Source organism: Mytilus edulis, chromosome 3, assembly GCF_963676685.1.
Source record: "Mytilus edulis chromosome 3, xbMytEdul2.2, whole genome shotgun sequence".
Lineage (NCBI taxonomy): Eukaryota > Metazoa > Mollusca > Bivalvia > Mytilida > Mytilidae > Mytilus > Mytilus edulis.
This window is the reverse complement of record NC_092346.1, coordinates 65270390-65291718: the sequence shown is the minus strand read 5'-3', so window position 1 is coordinate 65291718 and position 21329 is coordinate 65270390. Positions and strand designations below refer to the sequence as shown.

Sequence of the window (21329 nt, the reverse complement as noted above, 5' to 3'; positions counted from 1 at the left end):
AAGAGGGGGCCCGCTCCAGTCACCCTTCAGTGATTCCCTATATAAGCAACCAAAATGTTTCCCAAAAAGGGGGCCCGGGCCCCCTGCCCCCCCCCCCCTAAATCCGCCTCTGGTACTTACACCTCTCACAAAAGAAATTTTGATACTTGAACTCCCTTTATTCGTTTTTCTCCATTTCAAATTGCCACCCCGTGTCAAACATAGGCGACACCCTGCATGCGGCGTTCTACACGGTGTATAGTGTATTCCTTACATTCAAAGATAAAAACCATGCATGAATTGTTAGAATATGTTAGAATAAATAATATCTATCGGTTCAAATTAAGTTTTGAATTCGACATTTTTTCGTGTTTCTAATGATTGTGATCAGGATTTATAACCTGGGCAGTGGTAATCCCTGTACCAGTCTGAATGAAAAAAACTAACGGCCTGAGTTATGTAAAAAAAAAATGACGAAAAACAAATATCACAGACAGCAACAAACGACAACCACTGAATTATGATGCATATCATTTATATGTATACTAATTAGAAAAGTATAACATTCCGAACATGAGATATCAAGAAATATGTAAACAGTAAAATGATGCTTAGTTATATATAAGTCCGAGGATTTTGTTCCACCATCTTTAAACATGGAGACATTTTATAAGGAACTTCTGTTTTTGACACACAATTGATAAAAAACTTTTTTTGAAAAGTTGGTACTGTTAAAAGTTCAAAAGATAAAGGAAGATATTTTTGGTGGTGGTAACATTTATAGCCTTTTTTACTTCGCAGTAAAATATCTACAACAGATATCTTCGAGTTTTGTTTCACTACAAAATCTTGTCGGATTGTGTAAAAAGATCAGCCAAAACTTCTTGGTGTCCATTTGACAATATTAAGTTGAACAAAGAATCTCTATTCTCAATGACAGGGTTTTTCTCAAGTAACGCTTTAACAACATCTCTGTGACCGTATTGGCATGCAATATCAATGGGAGATCTCTCATCGTCCCACTGGTTCACATCAGCACCTTTGTTAAGTAGTAAACGTACAATATCGGCATAGCCTTTCTCGCAGCTAATATGCAGTGGGGTTGTACCGTCTTCATCTCTAACGGAGTTTATATCGTTATCAGCACCATTTTCTAGTAGTAAAGAGACAATTTCATACAGATTCTCAGAAGCAGCGTCCCACAGTGGCGATGTATCAGTCTCGTCACGGACATTGACATTAGCATTATTCTCAATAAGCAATTTAGCAACAGTTGTATGACCGTCGTGACAAGCAGCATGGAGTGGTGATACTCCGAAGTGTGAACAACTATTTACATCTGCACCTCGTGTAAGAAGCACATTTACAATATCGATATATCCCTTTGCACAAGCAATATACAATGGCGTTCTTCCTTCATCATTGGCTTTCTGAAAGTCAGCTTTGTAATCTAACAATAAACAGACAATGTCAGTACGACCAAACTTGCAAGCTGTGTACAAGGGACTTTCTTCCTTTTTATTACATATCTCAAATGATGCATTTTTATCGAGCAGGTGTTTAACAATCCCTAGAAAGCCACTACGTGAAGCGGCCCACAATGGCGATTCATTTCCACTGTTGCACTTGTTAACGTTTACTGTGTTTTCTAGAAGTAGCTGAACTATATCCTCAAACCCGAAATGGCTCGCAATGAACAATGATGAGATTTCCTGGCTATTGCATTTATTCAAGTCAGCCCCGTTTTCTATTAAACAGCGAACAATATCTGTATGATGACCATGACAAGCTATATGTAAGGATGTACTACCATCCAACTCGGTGCTATTTATGTTTACTCTAGCGATCAAAAGCCTTTTAACGATCTCCAAGTGACCATTTTGTGATGCTAAATATAAGGATGAAGCGCCACTTTTCCAGCACATGTTGGCATCGGCACCACAATCAAGTAACATATCAACTATTTCTTTATATCCTTTTTGGCTTGCAACACTGAGGGGAGATTCATTTGCATTAGTGCATACATTAGGGTCTGCTTTGTTAGCCAGTAGATTTCTAACTATTTCTACATAACCATGTTGGCATGCTATAAATAGAGGTGAAGCACCGCTATCCCTATACTTATTTACATCGGCATTATTTTCTAGTAATATTTTGACGATCTCTTTACGTCCTGTTTGGCAAGCAATGAAAAGCGGGGTAATGAGTCGAGAATCACATTTATTCAAATCTGGATTATGTTTCAGTAACTCGGTAGCTGTCTCGGTGTGTCCGTTTTGACATGCTAATAACATTGCCGATACCCCTCCATTATCTGTCAGGTTTACGTCTGCGCCATGTTTGAGCAGGGTACACACTATTGATGTATATCCTCCTTGTGATGCCAAACACAACGGTGATGTGCCATCTTCCATGCATTCATTTACATCTACCTTCAGTTCCATCAAATCTTCTATCACGGAAACGTCACCATCATCACAAGCTTCCAACAAAGTTTGTTTATGTTTCGATTTATTCATTACTGACAGGCAGAGGGTTATCTGTTTTTGCGGATTTTTTTTTGGAATCAGTCTTTATTTATCTGAATAATAAAAAAAAAAGTTTTATGCCTAAAAAAAAAAAAAAAAAATTAAAATGTGATTACGAGTTTCTCTAAGCTGACTTCATAATTACAGTTGCTCTTTATTCTCTTATTCTCTATATATCATATAAACCTTATCCTGTCCCTCAATATTTTAGCTGACCTGTTGCGCTTTGCGATTCCGAGAAGACCCCGGTCTATTTTATAGCAGAACTATGAGTGTATATCAACAAAGGAAAGGTTTATATATCGTCTTCAATATGTACTAGAACACACCCGCGAAATCGAGGGCATATACAGCTTGTAAACTGTTGTAGGATGAATTTTTGTAAAAGATAATTATTATGACTGGAGAATTTCATATAAGGTATCAAAAGCCCACTCCCTTTTTTCCAAAGTCCGTTATGTGTTTCCTTTCTGTTAAATTCAATTATTTTTCGTGTTTCTGGCCTTATACCACAATTAGTCTTCCCCTTTGCTAATATGCATTTTTGGTAAAAGTCAAATTAAATTAAAAAAAAATGCGCTTCAAACATGAAATAAATGAAACTGCTTATAGACCATTATTGTTCTAATTAAATGTGCCTCTAGGACAATCCATCAGTGCTTTTCCTTTTGAAAGCCCTATGAACATGGCAATGGTAGGATTTGAATCTCGTATAAATGACTAAGGCTCATTTGAGGGGTGGTCTGAGGGGCCCTAATCCCGAAATCCCGGGCTTAAAAACATGAAATCCCGAGGTGCGTATTTATCCCGACATCCCGAAATTTTTTTTCCCCGCATCCCGTTAAGATCAATCCCGTAATCCCGAGCTTAATCACCCGATACCTACGTCCCGAATAAGTCCTGCCTCCCTCTAATCTCTAACCTACTTTCATTTTGGCCAAATCACTACTTTCACTTTCACCAATATTTTTTATGCCCCATTTATGGGAATTATGTTTTCTAGTCTGTTCGTCCGTTCGTTCGTCCGCCCGTCCTTCTGTCCGGCTTCAGGTTGAAGTTTTCACTTTCAACAATAAATTTTTATGCCCCATTTTTGGGAATGATGTTTTCTAGTCTGTTCGTCGTTCCGTTCGTCCGTCTGTCCGTCTGTCCCGCTTCAAGTTTTTGTCGATGTAGTTTTTTTTATTAAGTTGAAGTCCAACCAACTCGAAACTTAGTAAATATGTTCCCTATGAAATGATCTTTCTAATTTTAATAACAGATTTTATCCCATTTCACGGTCCACTAAACCTAGTAAATGATAGTGCCGATGTGGCATCCTTATACTATGGTCACATTCTTGTTTCCACATGTTTTACTGAGGGGGGGGGGGGGGGGGCAAGGGGGTCCCAATAACAGCATAACAGCAAATTGATTTGGCTTATAACAGATAACAAGGAATTAAAATGGACAAAAACAGATAACAGTAAATGAAATATTAAAATAAGTCAGGTCCCGGACTGATTGAAAGATTATGTCTCCATCATATGAAAATCAAGCACAATCCCTTCCGTTGCTGAATTTTTTCATTAATTGTAACTCATAACAATACAGAAACAGGTCCGCAATAAGTGGTGAACAGTTAGTCCCCATTGGAATTCCGATAGCTTGACAATATACGTAAATTCCATAGCAGACAAAAATGATATCTAGTAAAAATTTAAGGGTAGTTATGGTATCAAAGCAGGTCCAATTGACATAGTTCTTTTGTTTGTTATTACTAAAAAATGACCTGAAAGAGTTTGAATATATATATTTGCATTCTGAATTTTTTTTAAATGCATTTTCAATCCATGAAGTGTGTGATTTTTTTTCTTAATAAGACTACGAGGCACAGTGGTATATAGGGTGGAGAAATCAAAAGCACAAATTATAAGCATGTAATTTATTAAGTACTTCAAAATAATTTTGACATTCCAATTATTCCACTATTTTCAAAGGCCTTATTTGAACAACTTATTATCAGGTTTTTGAGTGTACCAAGTGTACTAGTAAGTAGAATACATAGTTTAGTAGTGGAACAATGGCTTAAAGACGAAATAAATCTTTGTTTGTAATGAGTTATGTGCAGCTTCGGAACCCAGTACATGGTTTGAACTTTCATTGTACAATGTATTTGGTTCTGCTTTGACAAGAATCACAGATCTGAGTCTGTGTACTTTATTATATAAAATGTTAACTGGTAGTAAAGACCTACATGTAGTTTTTAATTGAGATCTTCATCAGATATCCCTGGCCATATATTTTCCTTTTTGTCATATTAAGAATGCTGGAATTTAATATGTATGTATGGGAAACAAGGAACATTATCCCGTACAAAAAAAATAATTCTAAATACAGCCTTCAACAAAGAGCCTTGGCTCACACCGAACAGCAAGCTACATGTTCATAAAAAAAATGGATTTTATTACAAAGGATAATCATAAGATATACTGGAATTGTCCTGGATCTCACTGATATTGATATGTTTATGTTATGATCTGTGATGGGTATATATTTATGAAATCCTTCACCGAATACGGGACCACCATATTACTAGTGGTGGACCCCAATGTCCAATAATCTTCAATTTCTACCGAATATGGGCTGTCAAAACAAAAATGCTAACATTCCAATTTTCAATAACAGTTAACAGCAAATATATTATCACAATAACAGATAACAAAAAACCTAATAGTCCAATAACAGCTAACAATGAATAAGACAATAACAGTTAACAGCAAATATATTTTCAGAATAACAGATAACAAAGAATTAAATTGCCCCATAACAGCATAACAGTTAAACCCCTTGCCCCCCCCCCCCCCCCCCTCTTTACTTATTTCAATACATATGCAACTGGTATGACCCCTTAGACAGTAAATATTTCAGAAAAAAAGTAGACAGAATACAGAGAGTCTTTGTATATTATAGTAGTATAATCGTAGTTTACAGGTGGATAAATACGAAAACATAATTGTCTCTAAGGAGGTATAATAGTTGTAGTTCTTGCGATCTAAAAACCATCATATGGAGAACGCTTTGATTGGCTTATTTATTTTTTTCATTTTCGTAATCTATCATACTATTGGTTGATCTTGTGCATGTTTAAAATGGGAGTCATATCAATGACTTAAAGTCAGTCTGATAACGGAAACAATATCCGGACACCTTCTTTTTTTTCGTTTTTCTCCCAAAATAACTCAATCTTAATAATCATAAGAATGAATGACAAATGTGACTATGCATGTTACCTAAAGTACACAGAGGCATAATGATTAATTTATTGTGGAAGGAAGAGAAGCGACACAAAATGAGGTCTTCTCGTTTAATAGTATAGATAAGATGTGGTGTGAGTGCCAATGAGACAACTTTCCATGAGGGGGGGCAAGGGGTTTGGCTGTTATGCTGTTATGGGGCATTTTAATTCTTTGTTATCTGTTATTCTGAAAATATATTTGCTGTTAGCTGTTATTGTCTTATTCTTTGTTAGCTGTTATTGGGTTTTTAGTTTTTTTGTTATCTGTTATTGTGATAATGTATTTGCTGTTAACTGTTATTGAAAATTGGGATGTTAACATTTTTGGGACAGCCAAAATTCGGTAGAAATTGAAGATCATTGGACATTGGAGTCTACCAATACTAATATGTTGGTCCCGTATTCGGAGAAGGATTCAATTAACATATACCCATCACAAAAGTGAGGTCCAGGACAATTCAAGTATATCTTATGATTATGCTTCGTAAAAGCTTTTATATAATATGGTACATAGACTCAGCTCTTTTCAAAGCAGAACCAAATACATTGTACAATGAAAGTTCCCACCATGTACTGGGTTCCGAAGCTGCATATAACTCATTACAATAAAAGATTTATTTCAACTTCAAGCCATAGTTCCCCTATTAAACTATGTATTCTACTTACTAGTAGACTTGGTACAATCAAAAACCTGATAAAAATTTGTTCAAATAAGGCCTTTGAAAATAGAAGAATAAATTACTTTTGGAGTGTCAAAATTGGTCCTTCTTGATAAATTGCATGCTTGAAAATAGAAGAATAAATTACTTTTGGAGTGTCAAAATTGGTCCTTCTTGATAAATTGCATGCTTACAATTGTTGCTTTTGATTTTTCTACCCTATATACAACTTTGCCTCATAGTCTTATTCAGAAAAATTCACACACCTCATTAAAGGGGCATTTAAAAAAAAGTCAGAATGCGAATATATATATTCAAACTCTTTTATGTCATTTTTTAATAGCAACAAGCACAAGAACTATGTCAATTGGACCTACTTTGATACCATAACTGCCCTTGAATTTTTACTAGATATAATTTTTGTCTCTTTGACATATTCCTCATTTCCATTCTCAATTTTATTACACATTATTTAAGTTACAAACATGTGTGAGTTTCAATATTAGTACAAAAATAAATGCTGAAAAAAGTATTCCATAACAAATAAACAGCTACGCCATGAGTGCATGATACGCCCGTCACCTTTTTGAAATATTCGATAACTTCTCAATGTCATATCAGATATTTATAAAAAATCAGTCAATATATATCATGTATATAAACAATACATCAAAGTTTCATGAGAACTGCAGAGAACATTTTTGAGTTATTGTCCGAAAACTGGAAAATACCATCTTTTTTAATGAATAAACCCCTTAACTGAATAACATTAAATCGGAAATAAAAAAAAAATCGAAAGGGCGCTTACAACAATAGATATAAACAATTCAGCAAAGTTTTATGAGAACTGCTGAAAATGTTTTTGTGTTAATGTCCGTAGAAAATCCCCCCTTTTAATTTATAAAAAACCTTAACACGGAAACGTAAAATCTAAAATTTATAAAAATTGAAAGGGAGCTCATGTCAATAGATATAAACAATTCACCAAAATTCCTTGCAAATTTGTGAAAGGATTTTTGAGATATTATCAGAAAACTGGAAACAAAACACCATTTTTATTGAATCAAACCCCATTACTCAGAAACTTAAAATCTAAAATTTACAAAAAAAAATGATAGGGAGCTCACGTCAATAGATATAAACAATTTCCCAATTTTTTTTATGTAAATTGGTTAAAGAATGTTTGAGTTAATGTCCGACATGTTGACGACGGACGGACAAGAATATACCAAATACATATCTAGATGCATAATTCTGAAAACCATGTTCATAGAAAATGGAATTCATTACAAAGGATTATACCTGTAATAAGAAATACTGGATTTGTCAAGGACCCGACTTATTTTAATATTTCATTTACTGTTATCTGTTTTTGTCCATTTTAATTCCTTGTTATCTGTTATAAGCCAAATCAATTTGCTGTTTTGCTGTTATTGGGACCCCCCTTGCCCCCCCCTTCCATCCATGCCACAATTTGTAAAAGAAAACCATTATAGGTACGGTCTTCAACACAGATACTTGGCTCACACCGAACAGCAAGCTATAAAGACTAGTGTAAAACCATTCGAGTACCTGATCAAATTGAGACAAAAGTTAAACCATGTGTTTGACGAACGGACGAACAATGTATATGCAAAATAATTTAAATTCCCGATGCGAATTAATTAGGTCATTACTTCAAAAAACAGTTCCGCTCTAATCATTGATAGGGACACTGTTTAATTAAGACCCTTAAACTCCGATCGAAGTAGTAGTTTTTTTTCTTCTCCGTGTTAAAGGCCTCTTTGTGGCTTAGAAATGAAGAACAGCAACCAAGGCGACCATACAACAACAACCACATGCTCCTGACTTCGGACAGGCACATTCACTATTCATTGAAAAAATATACATTTTATACAGCTGCTCCTATGCTTCATTTGTTTTTTGCTGTGCATAGACTGATGTTGCGTCATGGATGGATATCCCATAGTTGTTTTCTATTGAATTTCAGTCTATACCAAAATAAAAATTTCCGGATCGGACAGGAAAAAAGGACAACAGTTAAGAAAAATTAATAGAGTTATTCCTCTTTGTACTGGCTCTCTCCTTTCGTGTACTTACTTTTTTCTTATAATCATGTTTCCATATTTGTTCTAAATCATTATTCAATTATTAACAATCAGTATGTATGTTAGATTGCATATGTTGCTTGTGTGAATATTGAATGAAATTTGTGATTTGTGTTGGTTTATACATATATATGAGTTTTCGTTTATGGGCCTTTTGATTATAAGAATAAAGATATTTGAATTTGAATATATTCAATTGGAAGACAACTTTAATTATTTAATAAGGTGTGAAATAATGCACAGATAGTAAAAAAGACATGCAGATTTATAGAATAGATAACAATATTGGGCCAAAAATATAGAGAGAAAATATCGGCCACTCTTAAGTCTTGAAAATGATGAAGAAAAGCATCGAAGAGATTGAATGACGTGACTTCAATTATCTTAAACATGTTTTAAAAAGAGTGATTGATAACCATCTCAAGGTATTATTGCCGAGAATAATCTATCGGGTTGGCAATAATAATTATACATACTTGAAAGTTATATTAAATTGTAAAAAGTATAAATAGCCATCCGCCCTGAATTAGAAATATATTAAAAATACGTCATCTTAAGGGTAAGTATAAAATGAGTAAGCGTATTCGTACAAGTTCCCCATTATTGTTGTAGTAAACCTGGAATCCTGTGTAAGAATGTAGACTCGAGAAGTGATCCACAGTACCAGGGTATTGTTGCATTTGTTATTCATAATACAATATAAATTACACTAATTGGACAGAGAAGAAATATCAATCTTGGTTATTTTTGCTGGATTATTTATTAATCAAGCCCCGGTCACAACAGATCGTACCAGTGGCGGATCCAGAATTTTTCATAAGTGGGGGCCCACTGACTGACCTAAGAGGGGGCCCGCTCCAGTCACGCTTCAGTGATTCCCTATATAAGCAACCATTTTTTCCCAAAAAGGGGGGGGCGGCCCCCTGCAACCCCCCCCCTAAATCCGCCTCTGCCGTACGATTTTTTTGTCGTGGAAGATCTATAAAATAGTTGTCGTGGAACTGTCGTGCATAATGTCAAAAAAATATTTCGAGTGGTCAAATCAGCTACGACATGTCAACGATGGTTCCACGATGCACAAAGTATAGAAAAACGAATTGTAATTATACTGTCCTCGGTCAGTCGTACGACAATCGTAAGTTGTTTGAAGCTATTTATTTTGGGTACCACGATTTCCCGATAAATACGTAATATCCCAAAAACAAACTAATATATCCCGAGAAAAAAGTTTTTAATGGTGTTATAGGTGTCATACTGCTTAAATTAGTGTCACAGCATACAATAATAAGGTTTACATCCATGAGTTTAATTCCTCTTTTTTTGCGAAAGTTATTTATTTATTTATTTAAGAAAGTCTAAAACTAAAAAGGTACCCTGTACAAGGCACGAGCATACCATATGAAGTCCACGAAAATTATTTAGGTTTTCGTGTCATGGGATGCGCGTGTTTCCGTAGTGTCACTGTCGTGCCAATGTCGAACGACTGTCGTGGGTCACTCGCGCTTCTGACTCCGAACTACTAGTATTTAAAGAAGGCCCGATTTATTGCGTGCCATTTGCAATTTGCTTTTAATGTCGGTCGGGGTCATAGTATATTTAGTTCTGTCCAAATAAACGATGTTTTTCCTATTAGTTTATATTATAATAATTGTTCAGCGAATTAAAACTATAATGTCACCAAAAAGAAAAATTAACAAAAGAAATGTGGTAGCGGTAAACGTGAGTGATGTTGACCAGACGGAGGACCATGACCCCTAACCACAAGCTAAAACAAATGACGCTGGATGCGCAACTGCTGGGGACAATGCTGATAATGTCGTCACTGTAAAGGGGGACGGGGAGGCGTTTACGGACATTCCAGCCGAATTGTATTTTTGTAAATAAAACGACGAACATATCACGGTCGTTCTACAGACAATCAATGTTATGCGAGCATCGTACGAAATTTGGTAATCGTGAGACAATCGTGCGACTGTATTACGAGTGTCTTGCGAAAGTCGTGAGATTGTCGTACGTCAGTCGTGTGACAGTCGTACAATTGTTTTTTTTTTTTTTTTTACCAAAATGGGTTATTTTGGTACCCACGACAATGTGTTTATCGCGCGACAGTCACACGACTGTGGTAAGACACTCTCACGACAGCCATTAGACAGTGACACAACAGTGACACGACAAAAAAATCGTAGAGCAAAAAAGGTGCATGTTCAATTTTTGTCCCACGACACAAGACAGAGCCACGATGCTGAATATATCGTGTGACTGTCGTGCAACTGTCGTACGACGATCACACGGATGACCTGCGATTAGATCAATTTTCGTGTCGGGGCGCTGCATAGATGTGTTGGCTTTATGTTCGTTTGATCAATGAAAGACCTGGGAAATATGAATATACGTTATTGTTCTCCCCATCAAGTTAAACATGTTGATGATTGTGGTTTAGAACGACTTTTACTACCCGTGAGGAGTTTTGTACGGTTGGTATTGAAACATTTTATTCCCTATGACATGATACATGATGTTAGGTTTAACAAAAAGGTGAGACATGTACAAGTTATCAGATTTTGAAAATCCCTTCCCTAAATATTATAAGTTATTATGATCTCAGTATTATGAAGAAGAAGAAGAGCAATTATGCACAGGCGCTTGGGTATATGATACCGTGAGATTTTTGATTTTTTTTTACGATTAAAATATTCAATTTTCTATATTTATAAAACATATATCTATCACTTCTGTGCATGTCTCACCCAGTTTCGAGTGATTTAAACGACTCAGTGAAAATACCAAATTTTACTATCCATACTAAGAAACAGAAACAAATTTGGTATTTTCTCTGAGTCGTTTAAATCACTCGAAACTAGGTGAGACATGCACAAAAGTGATAGATATGAATTATAAATATAGAAAATTGAATATCATATTTAATCAACAAAAAAAAAAAAAAAAATCTGTATCATATATAATAACCAAGCGCCTGTGCAATTATGTATAAACATAGTGTCTCTGGTATGAATATAAACGCATGCAACAAAACATTAAACAACTATAGATTTATACAATAGTTACAGAAATAAGTATACATTTCCCAAATCATATACCAGTCACTATGCTTATATTTCTCAAAATACTTAATATGACTGGCTATTGAAATATTTCATAAGCGGAATACGTCAGCCCCAAACTGATTAAATAACAATGTCAAATCTAGAGACTTCTAGACGTCAACAATACATAGAAGCCTACAATATATTAAACTCAGAGCCATTTAGAAGGCAAAAAGGCCAGTCTTTCAAGTAGACAGTAATTTATATATCTATATACAATGACTACTAAATGTATATATATATAAACAAGTTTAAATTAAAAACAACGTTCAAACCTATAATACATATAGATCATAGATGTACAGTAGTATCATCTAAGAATAAGAATACTATATCCTTTAACTATAGTGTGTACTAAGTCGATTTAAAGTTTTTTCTTATACCTAAATAAAATGTCGACATGACGATAAAAAAGATTTATTTCCTGAGTTATTCTTCATTTTTTTTGTCTTGTACTGTCTTTTGGTCTTTTTTCTTCCCTTTATTACCATGCAGAGTTGTTTACCATGGCGTTGTCAGTTTATTTTATGATTATGAGTTTGAGAATGTGAATGTTCCTTTGATATCGTTCGTCTCTCTTTTAAAAACTGAGACTACTATTGTGTGCAATTTCATTATAGCGAGGAGTGTCAGTTAATGTGTATCTTAATTATCATGATTATCATTATACTTGTATTGATTTTCCTGATTTAATAAAAACTTGAAACTTGAAAACTTGATTATCGTCATCAAATCTCAGCGTGTACTTTTTTGGCGGACGTCGGAGAAAACACCTTATATTGTATGTACTCGGAAACGTCAGACACATATTATATCATTGTATTTCGGACTACCTCTTGCTTAAACGTTCGCATAAAAACATCCAAGGTTATCCGAAGAAATAAAATATTTATGTTTATATTTTTTCCTGTACATGTTATTCCTGGAAAAGGTCCTGATAAAGCTACCACGTTTCTAAAACAATACATTGCAAAATATGGATACCTTGTGGTTTAATATTGGGCTAGCTTTTCTATTTTTGGGAACAGTGTCAGTAAATTGCAAATCTGTAAATGAAATGCAATTTCAGCACATGAAAAAAATATTAGATGAATCCGAGTTGGATAATCTTCGTCAAAGGAATGAAGTCTCTGCAGTTTATTATTACAAACGTGGTAAGTACTCACAATTTTCAATGAATTACGAATATTGTGACCAGGTGACTCAAAATTTATTTACATATGTAGGTTTATGAACCCATCTCAGGCTTCTGTACACAGGCACTTGTTTCCTGTGCTTCTGTAGACATGTAAATTACAAAATTTTCAAACTGCAAAGTATTAAAACAACAAAGATAATGAATAATAGAGATGGGCTATTTTGTGCATATACTAAGTGGAAACTTTATGCAAAGTATTATTTTTTTATGAGTATTTTGTGGCAAATGAAACCAAGATTTTTGTAGTAAATCCACAGACATAGATTTAAACATAGATTTCTCACTTGTTGATCTATGACGACTATTGTTTACCAAAATCCTAAACAACCTTTAATTTCAAAAAAAAAAACTTGTGCTGAGTCACTATAAAAGTCTAGCACACCCTAGAAGGTGTACTTGAACTGGTCTATATTTATAAAGGTTATAACCAATATCTAAAATAATAAACGTGTATATATATCAAGGAAATCATTGCTAACACTGCATGCCATTATCCTCTATCTATGAAGCACCTAATTGCCAAATATGAGAGTACAAGGGGAAAGGCTGTGGATGTTCTATAAAATTTCTATATGTTCAGTATTGAATCCATAGGTGCTTGAGGACAGGATCCTGTATGAGCTCCATATAGTCCCTCCCCCTTATTATCATAAATCTCAGATTTTTCGATATATATTACATTTGAATTATTATTTTATTATTTTATGTTTCTTTAATCACTCTGTAATGTTTATGTCATGCTGTAATTAATGTTATGCTCTTAATGGGCCCTTTAAATGTACTTATGTGTACCATATATATATAGAATAACCATACATTGTCTCGAAATATCAATGTTATTTGTACAAGGCTTAGAAACAGGTAGAAAGCGAGGCTGTGCCGAGCATTTCTACCTGTTTCGAGCCGAGTACAAATAACATTGATATTTCGAGACAATGTATGGTTTTTTGTCGAGCCTGCAACTTTTGTTGCAGAAAGCTCGACATAGGGATAGTGATCCGGCGGCGGCGGCGGTGTTAGCTAACTTCTTAAAAGCTTTATATTTTAGAAGGTGGAAGACCTGGATGCTTCATACTTTGTATATAGATGCCTCATGTTACGAAGTTTCCGTCAGTCACATGTCCAATGTCCTTGACCTCAGTTTCATGGTTCAGTGACCACTTGAAAAAAAAGTTCAAATTTCTTGTAATGTTGAATTCTCTCTTATTATAAGTAATAGGATAACTATATTTCATATGTGCGTACCTTGCAAGGTCCTCATGTCTGTCAGACAGTTTTCACTTGACCTCGACCTCATTTCATGGATCAGTGAACAAGGTTAAGTTTTGGTGGTCAAGTCCATATCTCAGATACTATAAGCAATAGGGCTAGTATATTCGGTGTATGGAAGGACTGTAAGGTGTACATGTCCAACTGGCAGGTGTCATCTGACCTTGACCTCATTTTCATGGTTCAGTGGTTATAGTTAAATTTTTGTGTTTTGGTCTGTTTTTCTCATACTATATGCAATAGGTCTACTGTATTTGTTGCATGGAATGATTGTAAGGTGTACATGTCTAGCGGGCAGATGTCATGTGACCTTGACCTCATTTTCATGGTTCAGTGGTCAATGTTAAGTTTTTGAGTTTTGGTCTTTTTATCTAATACTCTATGCTATAGGTCAACTATATTTGGTGTATGGAAATATTTTATGATCTTTTTGTCAGTCGCGCAGGTTTTATTTGACCGTGACCTCATTTTCACGGTTCATTGCACAATGTTAAGTTTTTGTGTTTTGGTCTATTTTTCTTAAACTATTAGTAATAGTCAACTATATATGTTGTATAGAAGCATTGTTAGCTGTACATGTCTGCCTGGCATGGTTCATCTGACCTTGACCTCATTTTCAAGGTTCATTGGTCTTTGTTTAGTTATCTTGGTTAATGTTAAGTTTATGTGACAGTTGTTATAATGCTTAACTTTATACTTAGGACTATCAACATAATATCAATGATTAGTATAGAAGGCGAGACATTTCAGCGTGTGCACTCTTGTCTTTATATACCGCAACTCTTATAACTGTTCTAAATGAACTATTTAGGGTAAAACCCATTGATTTTTGATTTTGAGCGGACGACGTTAAATTTCCGCGAACCTGTATGTTTTATTGACGTCATAAATAAAACTACTGAAACCCATTGTCAACGTCATAAACAAGGTGATATACGGTCAGTGACTGTATATCACATATGAATATACAGTTAATGCAATTTGACTGCTCAAATAGCACAGCTGCAGTATATTTAATAGTTATCCCATAAGGACGCGGTGTGTCAGTGTAAGATCATCCCGATGGCCAGAGGCCAGAGGATGATCTTACACTGACACACCAAGTCCGAATGGGATAACCATTTTACATCCCTGCTGTTTTAAAAACCATTTACAATTCATAAAATCTAGTTAAGAACGCCACACAACCATTATTATATACTTTATAAATTACTATATGATTTATACCCTTTATGACCCCCTAACACGATGAGTAGATATCAAACAATGTCAACTCGCCCCACTGGCCAATCGGCCCACACTATATCGCCACTTAATGAAAAAATCGCCCCACTCTTGAAACCGACTCACCCAACTTAAAAAAAGTGTAAAATCAAATTGAACAATCAGTCTGACAACTCATTTATTTAGCGAAAAGGGTTTAAACCCCACTAAGAAAAGGTCTGCCAACTCGCTCCAGTTATAAAAATATCTTGCTTCCTTTAAGTATGTTTAATTATTGTGATTTCGTATCCACTCCTCCTGGTATAGTGGTATGTGTGGAGGCTTGATATGCTAAAGGTCTTGAGTTTGAATCCCTGCATATACACTGGATTTTTGAGTGATAGTCTACTCCGTATAATTAATTATAAGTTTTATACTGGATTTGACATTCCCACCAAAATGTTACAGAACAAAGGAAAGCATGCATAACAAAGAAACTTAAACTGGGGTGATCTGGTAGGGGTGATCTGGCCCAGATAGGGACGATCTGGCTCAGATCACCCCTGTTAGAACAAAGGAGCTGGGATGTAAATACTAATATACCATATTTTTACTCTAAATATGCATGTTTACTATCAATGTGAATCTCGACTATAGAGCAAAGTTAAATGTATTTTGTGTTTAAAAAAGATAAAATCTTTCTTGGTTTTTGATGGGCATTTTTTTTTCCTTTCTACAGAAGGTGAAAAAATAAACAAACACCCGAATTACTTTGATACTGTCCACTCACTGACTCAGATAAACTCGTTAACTCACCTATAGTTGTGAAGATACCTCTTGTCCATGTCAATTAAGGACAATCAAAACAATACAAACCAGTTTTTTACCTGAGGGAGCATCTTATACCACAACTTTGTTGATTTTAACACCTTTTGCATGAAGGAAACAAATTCCCATCAAAATCCAAAAGAGATTTTATCTTTCTGAAACACAAAATGCATTTAACTTTTTTATATCTAGTGGATGCCAAGCATTAAAACTTTTCCATCTTCACAGGTAAGTCTGTACTCAGAGTAATTTTTGGCATGTAAATACAGCCATATTTGTCTTTTTGTTATGATGAACCTTAAAATATACAATCAGTACCTAATTGTTTTACATACTGTTTAATTAAAACTAATGAGCAGTCTTTAATACTAACAAACAGCATTAACTACTAATCATAAGTCTTTAAGAGTGCAAGTTGGAAAATGAACCAGATAAAATACAACATGTATAGTCATTGATTTTATGAAGACACAGCCGGTTACTGTTGCATGTACATGTACATTTATAATGTTAAAATGATAAAAATATAATATTACAACATAGTTACATTGGAGACTAATCATGCTAATTGCCAGAATGCAGGGTCAGAAAACAAACCAATTCATTATGAATGTAACAATACCTTCTGCGCAAATGCGGGAAATAAAAAAAGTTAGAAAATAAAAAATTAAGGATGTTGAGTTCATAAGTAGATTGAATTGTTCATTTTTTTCTTTTTTTTGTTTATTGATTTTTCTACTGTAATTGGGGACTTCCTGTAACATGCATAATATTTGTGTCTATTGATACATTGTGTTATACATTTTTTTGTAGTTAAGTTAATGCACTTCAATGTATGCTGGAACTAGTGATATACATGAATCAAAATAAAACTTCAAAACTTTTATTTGAATTTTACAATCATGACAATATTGCATACAATTTTTTACAAAGGCAATTTCTACAAATCCAGTATGTTGTTTTGGTACTTGGGAGCATGTTTCAGTTAGATGCATTTTTGGTGAAACCATTCTAGGTAGCCATCACAAACGAGTGATGCATCAATGTGCACCTTGGTTTTGCCATAGGCGGATCCAGGGGGCTCTGGGGGTCCCGGGCCCCACCCCTTTCGTGGGAAAAATTTGATTATATAGGGAATCACTGAAGCATGACCCTTTCAATGTCTGCCTTGTCACCAGTTGAAAAATGATGTAATGTTTAAATTTATGTCAAATATTTGTTGAAATAAAACAATAAAAAACTTTCTTTTCAGCTTGTGCTACATGTATATTTGTACCAACTTGTATATACATGTATGACAATGTTCAAATCAGTATCAACCAGAAGGATAAGTTTATGTTGTATGGTAGGCATGGTATGAGTTGCAACACTAGTACTGTAAAAAGCAAAACTTTGTAACTACATTTATAAAGAAGCCATGTACTTTTAGAATTTTGTTGAGCATGCAACATTCATATCTCAAAAATAGAGACATGGAGATCTTAGATTTGCTCATCTGTGTCAGCAGCACCAGTATTTAGGTTCTGTTTGTGGTTTAAGTTTGTTGAGACATCAATAACTGTCAAACTTTCATTGAATTTTATGAAATTTTGACAGAAGCTTGTTTATGATTACTAAGTATGACCAAAATACAATTTACAGAGTAAGATTGTAAATATTTTGTTTCAGTTTTTTACTGAAAAATGGACTTTTTTTTTTTTACAGCAAACAATTAAAGTTTGTTATATGTCTCTGGTATGAAATTCGTGCATATGAGTCTGTTCAGAAGTGGTTGATAAAGTGATTGATGTGTAACAAATTTTAACATGTAGATAAAGTCTGGGGTTTAGGTTACACATCAATTACTTTGTCTAAGCTTGATAAAATTTTATGAAACTTTTGCAGATTTTTTTTTTATGATTGTGAGATAATGCCAAGCAAACCTTTGACAATATATTTTTTTCATTTTCAGTATTTTTTTTATAGATGGATTTAGTATTATACAGTTAATATTTACAGACAGTGAGGGTTTACATTTTTTTAATGATAAATCTGTACACCTTCATGGATTGTTATGAAACTTGTGCAGAAGCTAATCCTCAACACCAAAATAAAGCATAAAAGAAATTTTGATATATTTTTTTTTAAATGCACATTACACTTTTACACTGACAGCAGCTATCACAGGCGAGACATACAGATGTATATGTAGGGTTCTGCTGAACCCTTTACAATTTTTTTTTTGCATTTACTAACACACATATACAATGTCATGTATATTTATATATATATATATATATATATAATTATTTTCTGTGACTGTATCTTACATTAATTTGTAGGATCCTTTACTATAGATAATTTAGCTGATCTGTAACAATAACATCTTCATGCCTTATATATCATGTACTGTAGTACGCCGCTAGATTAAAACTGACGTGGAAAGGTAACACATGCCCACAGAAAGCTCTTTTTTTGAGAGCCCAGGTGGTCGTGTGGTCTAGCGGGACGGCTGCAGTGCAGGCGATTTGGTGTCACGATATCACAGTAGCATGGGTTCGAATCCCGGCGAGGGAAGAACCAAAAATTTGCGAAAGCAAATTTACAGATCTAACATTGTTGGGTTGATGTTTAGACGAGTTGTATATATATATATATATATATGCATGTTCAAAGCCTTTTTGTAAATTTACACATATTTTGTTCAATATGTGCATGTTGTAAAGATACCATGCAGTCAAAACACAATTTTCACTAGAGCTTTATAGCTTGCTGTTCTTTGTGTTTTTGCGCCTGCCCCCAGTCAGGAGCCTATGACCTTTGTTATACTTGTATGTTTAAAAAAAAATAACTTCATTTATATGTTTCAGAGTTAATGGTGACAACCATTTTCATTGAACTAGTACACATTTTTAGCTCACCTGGCCCGAAGGGCCAAGTGAGCTTTTCTCATCACTTGGCGTCCGGCGTCCGGCGTCGTCCGTCGTCGTTAACTTTTACAAAAATCTTCTCCTCTGAAACTACTGGGCCAAATTTAACCAAACTTGGCCACAATCATCATTGGGGTATCTAGTTTAAAAAATGTGTTCGGTTACCCGGCCAACCAACCAAGATGGCCGCCATGGCTAAAAATAGAACATAGGGGTCAAATGCAGTTTTTGGCTTATAACTCTGAAACCGAAGCATTTAGAGCAAATCTGACATGGGGTAAAATTGTTTATTAAGTCAAGATCTATCTGCCCTAAAATTTTCAGACGAATCGGACAACCGGTTGTTGGGTTGCTGCCCCTGAATTGGCAATTTTAAGGAAATTTTGCCGTTATATGGTTATTATCTTGAATATTATTATAGATAGAGATAAACTGTAAACAGCAATAATGTTCAGCAAAGTAAGATCTACAAATAAGTCAACATGACAGAAATGGTCAGTTGACCCATATAGGAGTTATTGCCCTTTATAGTCAATTTGTAACCATTTTTCGTAAATCTTAGTAATCTTTTACAAAAATTTTCTCCTCTGAAACCACTGGGCCAAACTTATCCAAACTTGGCCACAATTATCTTTGGGGTATCTAGTTTAAAAAATGTGTCCAGGGACCCGGCCAACCAACCAAGATGGCCGCCATGGCTAAAAATAGAACATAGGGGTAAAATGCAGTTTTTGGCTTAACTCTTAAAAACCAAAGCATTAAGAGCAAATCTGACTATTAGAAAATTGTTTATCAGGTCAAGATCTATCTACCCTGAAATTTTCAGATGAATCTGACAACCTGTTGTTGGGTTGCTGCCCCTGAATTGGTAATTTTAAGGAAATTTTACTGTTTTTGGTTATTATCTTGAAAATTATTAAAGATAGAAATAAACTGTAAACAGCAATAATGTTCAGCAAAGTAAGATTTACAAATAAGTCAACATGACCGAAATGGTCAGTTGACCCATATAGGAGTTATTGCCCTTTATAGTCAATTTTTAACCATTTTTCGTAAATCTTAGTAATCTTTTACAAAAATCTTCTCCTCTGAAACTACTGGGCCAAATTAATCCAAACTTATCCACAATCATCTTTTGGGTATCTAGTTTAAAAAATGTGTCCGATGACCCGGCCATCCAACCAAGATGGCCGCCATGGCTAAAAATAGAAGATAGGGGTAAAATGCAGTTTTTGGCTTATAACTCAAAAACCAAAGCCTTTAGAGCAAATCTGACAGGGGGATAAATTGTTTATCAGGTCAAGATCTATCTGCCCTGAAATTTTCAGATAAATCGTACAACCCGTTGTTGGGTTCCTGCCCCTGAATTGGTAATTTTAAGGAAATTTTACTGTTTTTGGGTTATTATCTTGAAAATTATTATAGATAGAAATAAACTGTAAACAGCAATAATGTTCAGCAAAGTAAGATTTACAAATAAGTCAACATGACCGAAATGGTCAATTGACCCCCTAAGGAGTTATTGTCCTTTATAGTCAATTTTCAACAATTTTTATAAAATTTGTAAATTTTTACTAACATTTTCCACTGAAACTTCTGGGCCAACTTCATTATAGATAGAGATAATTGTAAGCTGCAAGGATGTTCAGTAAAGTAAGATGTACAAACACATCACCATCACCAAAATACAATTTTGTCATGAATCCATCTGCTTCCTTTGTTTAATAGTCACATAGACCAAGGTGAGCGACACAGGCTCTTTAGAGCCTCTAGTTTTAGGGGCCATGGCCAGCTGAAACCTTCCTCTAGCATTGTCTAGGTTTGGGATTTTCTCACTGTGTTGAAGACCCATTGGTGGCCGTATGCTGTTTTCTGTATTTTAGTCGGGTTGTTGTCTCTTTTACACATTCCCAATTTTCATTCTTTATTTTATTTTGTTGGTACTACATGTATATTCAGATCTGTTGAGAAATCTGTTGTGTTTGGTTAAATTTTTTTATTATTAACTAGTGAACTATACCATACTATTTTTACACATGTTATTTGTATACATTGCTATGGAAAAAAACATGCAAAACTATGTTATTTATGTTATTGCAGATATTCCACGATTGAAAGGCTTTCTCAAAGAGTTAGACAAGACAGCAGAATATTTAAAATTATATGGAGTGGAAGTTGGATTTGTGAGTATATTATTGTTAAATATTGAATAAAGTATATAGAATGTAATTGATTCATAAAGTGTGTCACATATTTTGAAAATAAGG

At 34.5% G+C, this 21329-nt stretch overlaps 2 protein-coding genes across 2 annotated transcripts in view; one reads left to right on the top strand and one right to left on the bottom strand.

The window, feature by feature from the left end:
• Window positions 1-497: 497 nt before the first annotated feature.
• LOC139517133 (ankyrin-1-like) lies at window positions 498-9116 on the bottom strand. Its single transcript, XM_071307840.1, has 2 exons — window positions 9028-9116; window positions 498-2560 (listed from the first exon to the last, which is right to left on the bottom strand). Exon 2 carries the CDS (start codon window positions 2496-2498, stop codon window positions 819-821), a length of 1680 nt encoding a protein of 559 aa, XP_071163941.1. The 5' UTR covers window positions 2499-2560; window positions 9028-9116; the 3' UTR covers window positions 498-818.
• A 3298-nt stretch (window positions 9117-12414) lies between these two features.
• Window positions 12415-21329, top strand: part of LOC139517132 (thioredoxin domain-containing protein 16-like) — a 52991-nt gene continuing 44076 nt past the window's right edge. Inside the window, exons 1-2 of the mRNA XM_071307839.1 lie at window positions 12415-12809; window positions 21163-21245. Coding sequence (XP_071163940.1) covers window positions 12632-12809; window positions 21163-21245 — 261 coding nt within the window. The 5' untranslated portion in view covers window positions 12415-12631. The remainder of the gene's footprint in view (window positions 12810-21162; window positions 21246-21329) is intronic.

Coding starts and splice junctions, on each gene's coding strand:
- LOC139517133 (XM_071307840.1), bottom strand. CDS start 2,498: ATGAATAAATCGAAACATAAACAAACTTTGTTGGAAGCTTGTGATGAT.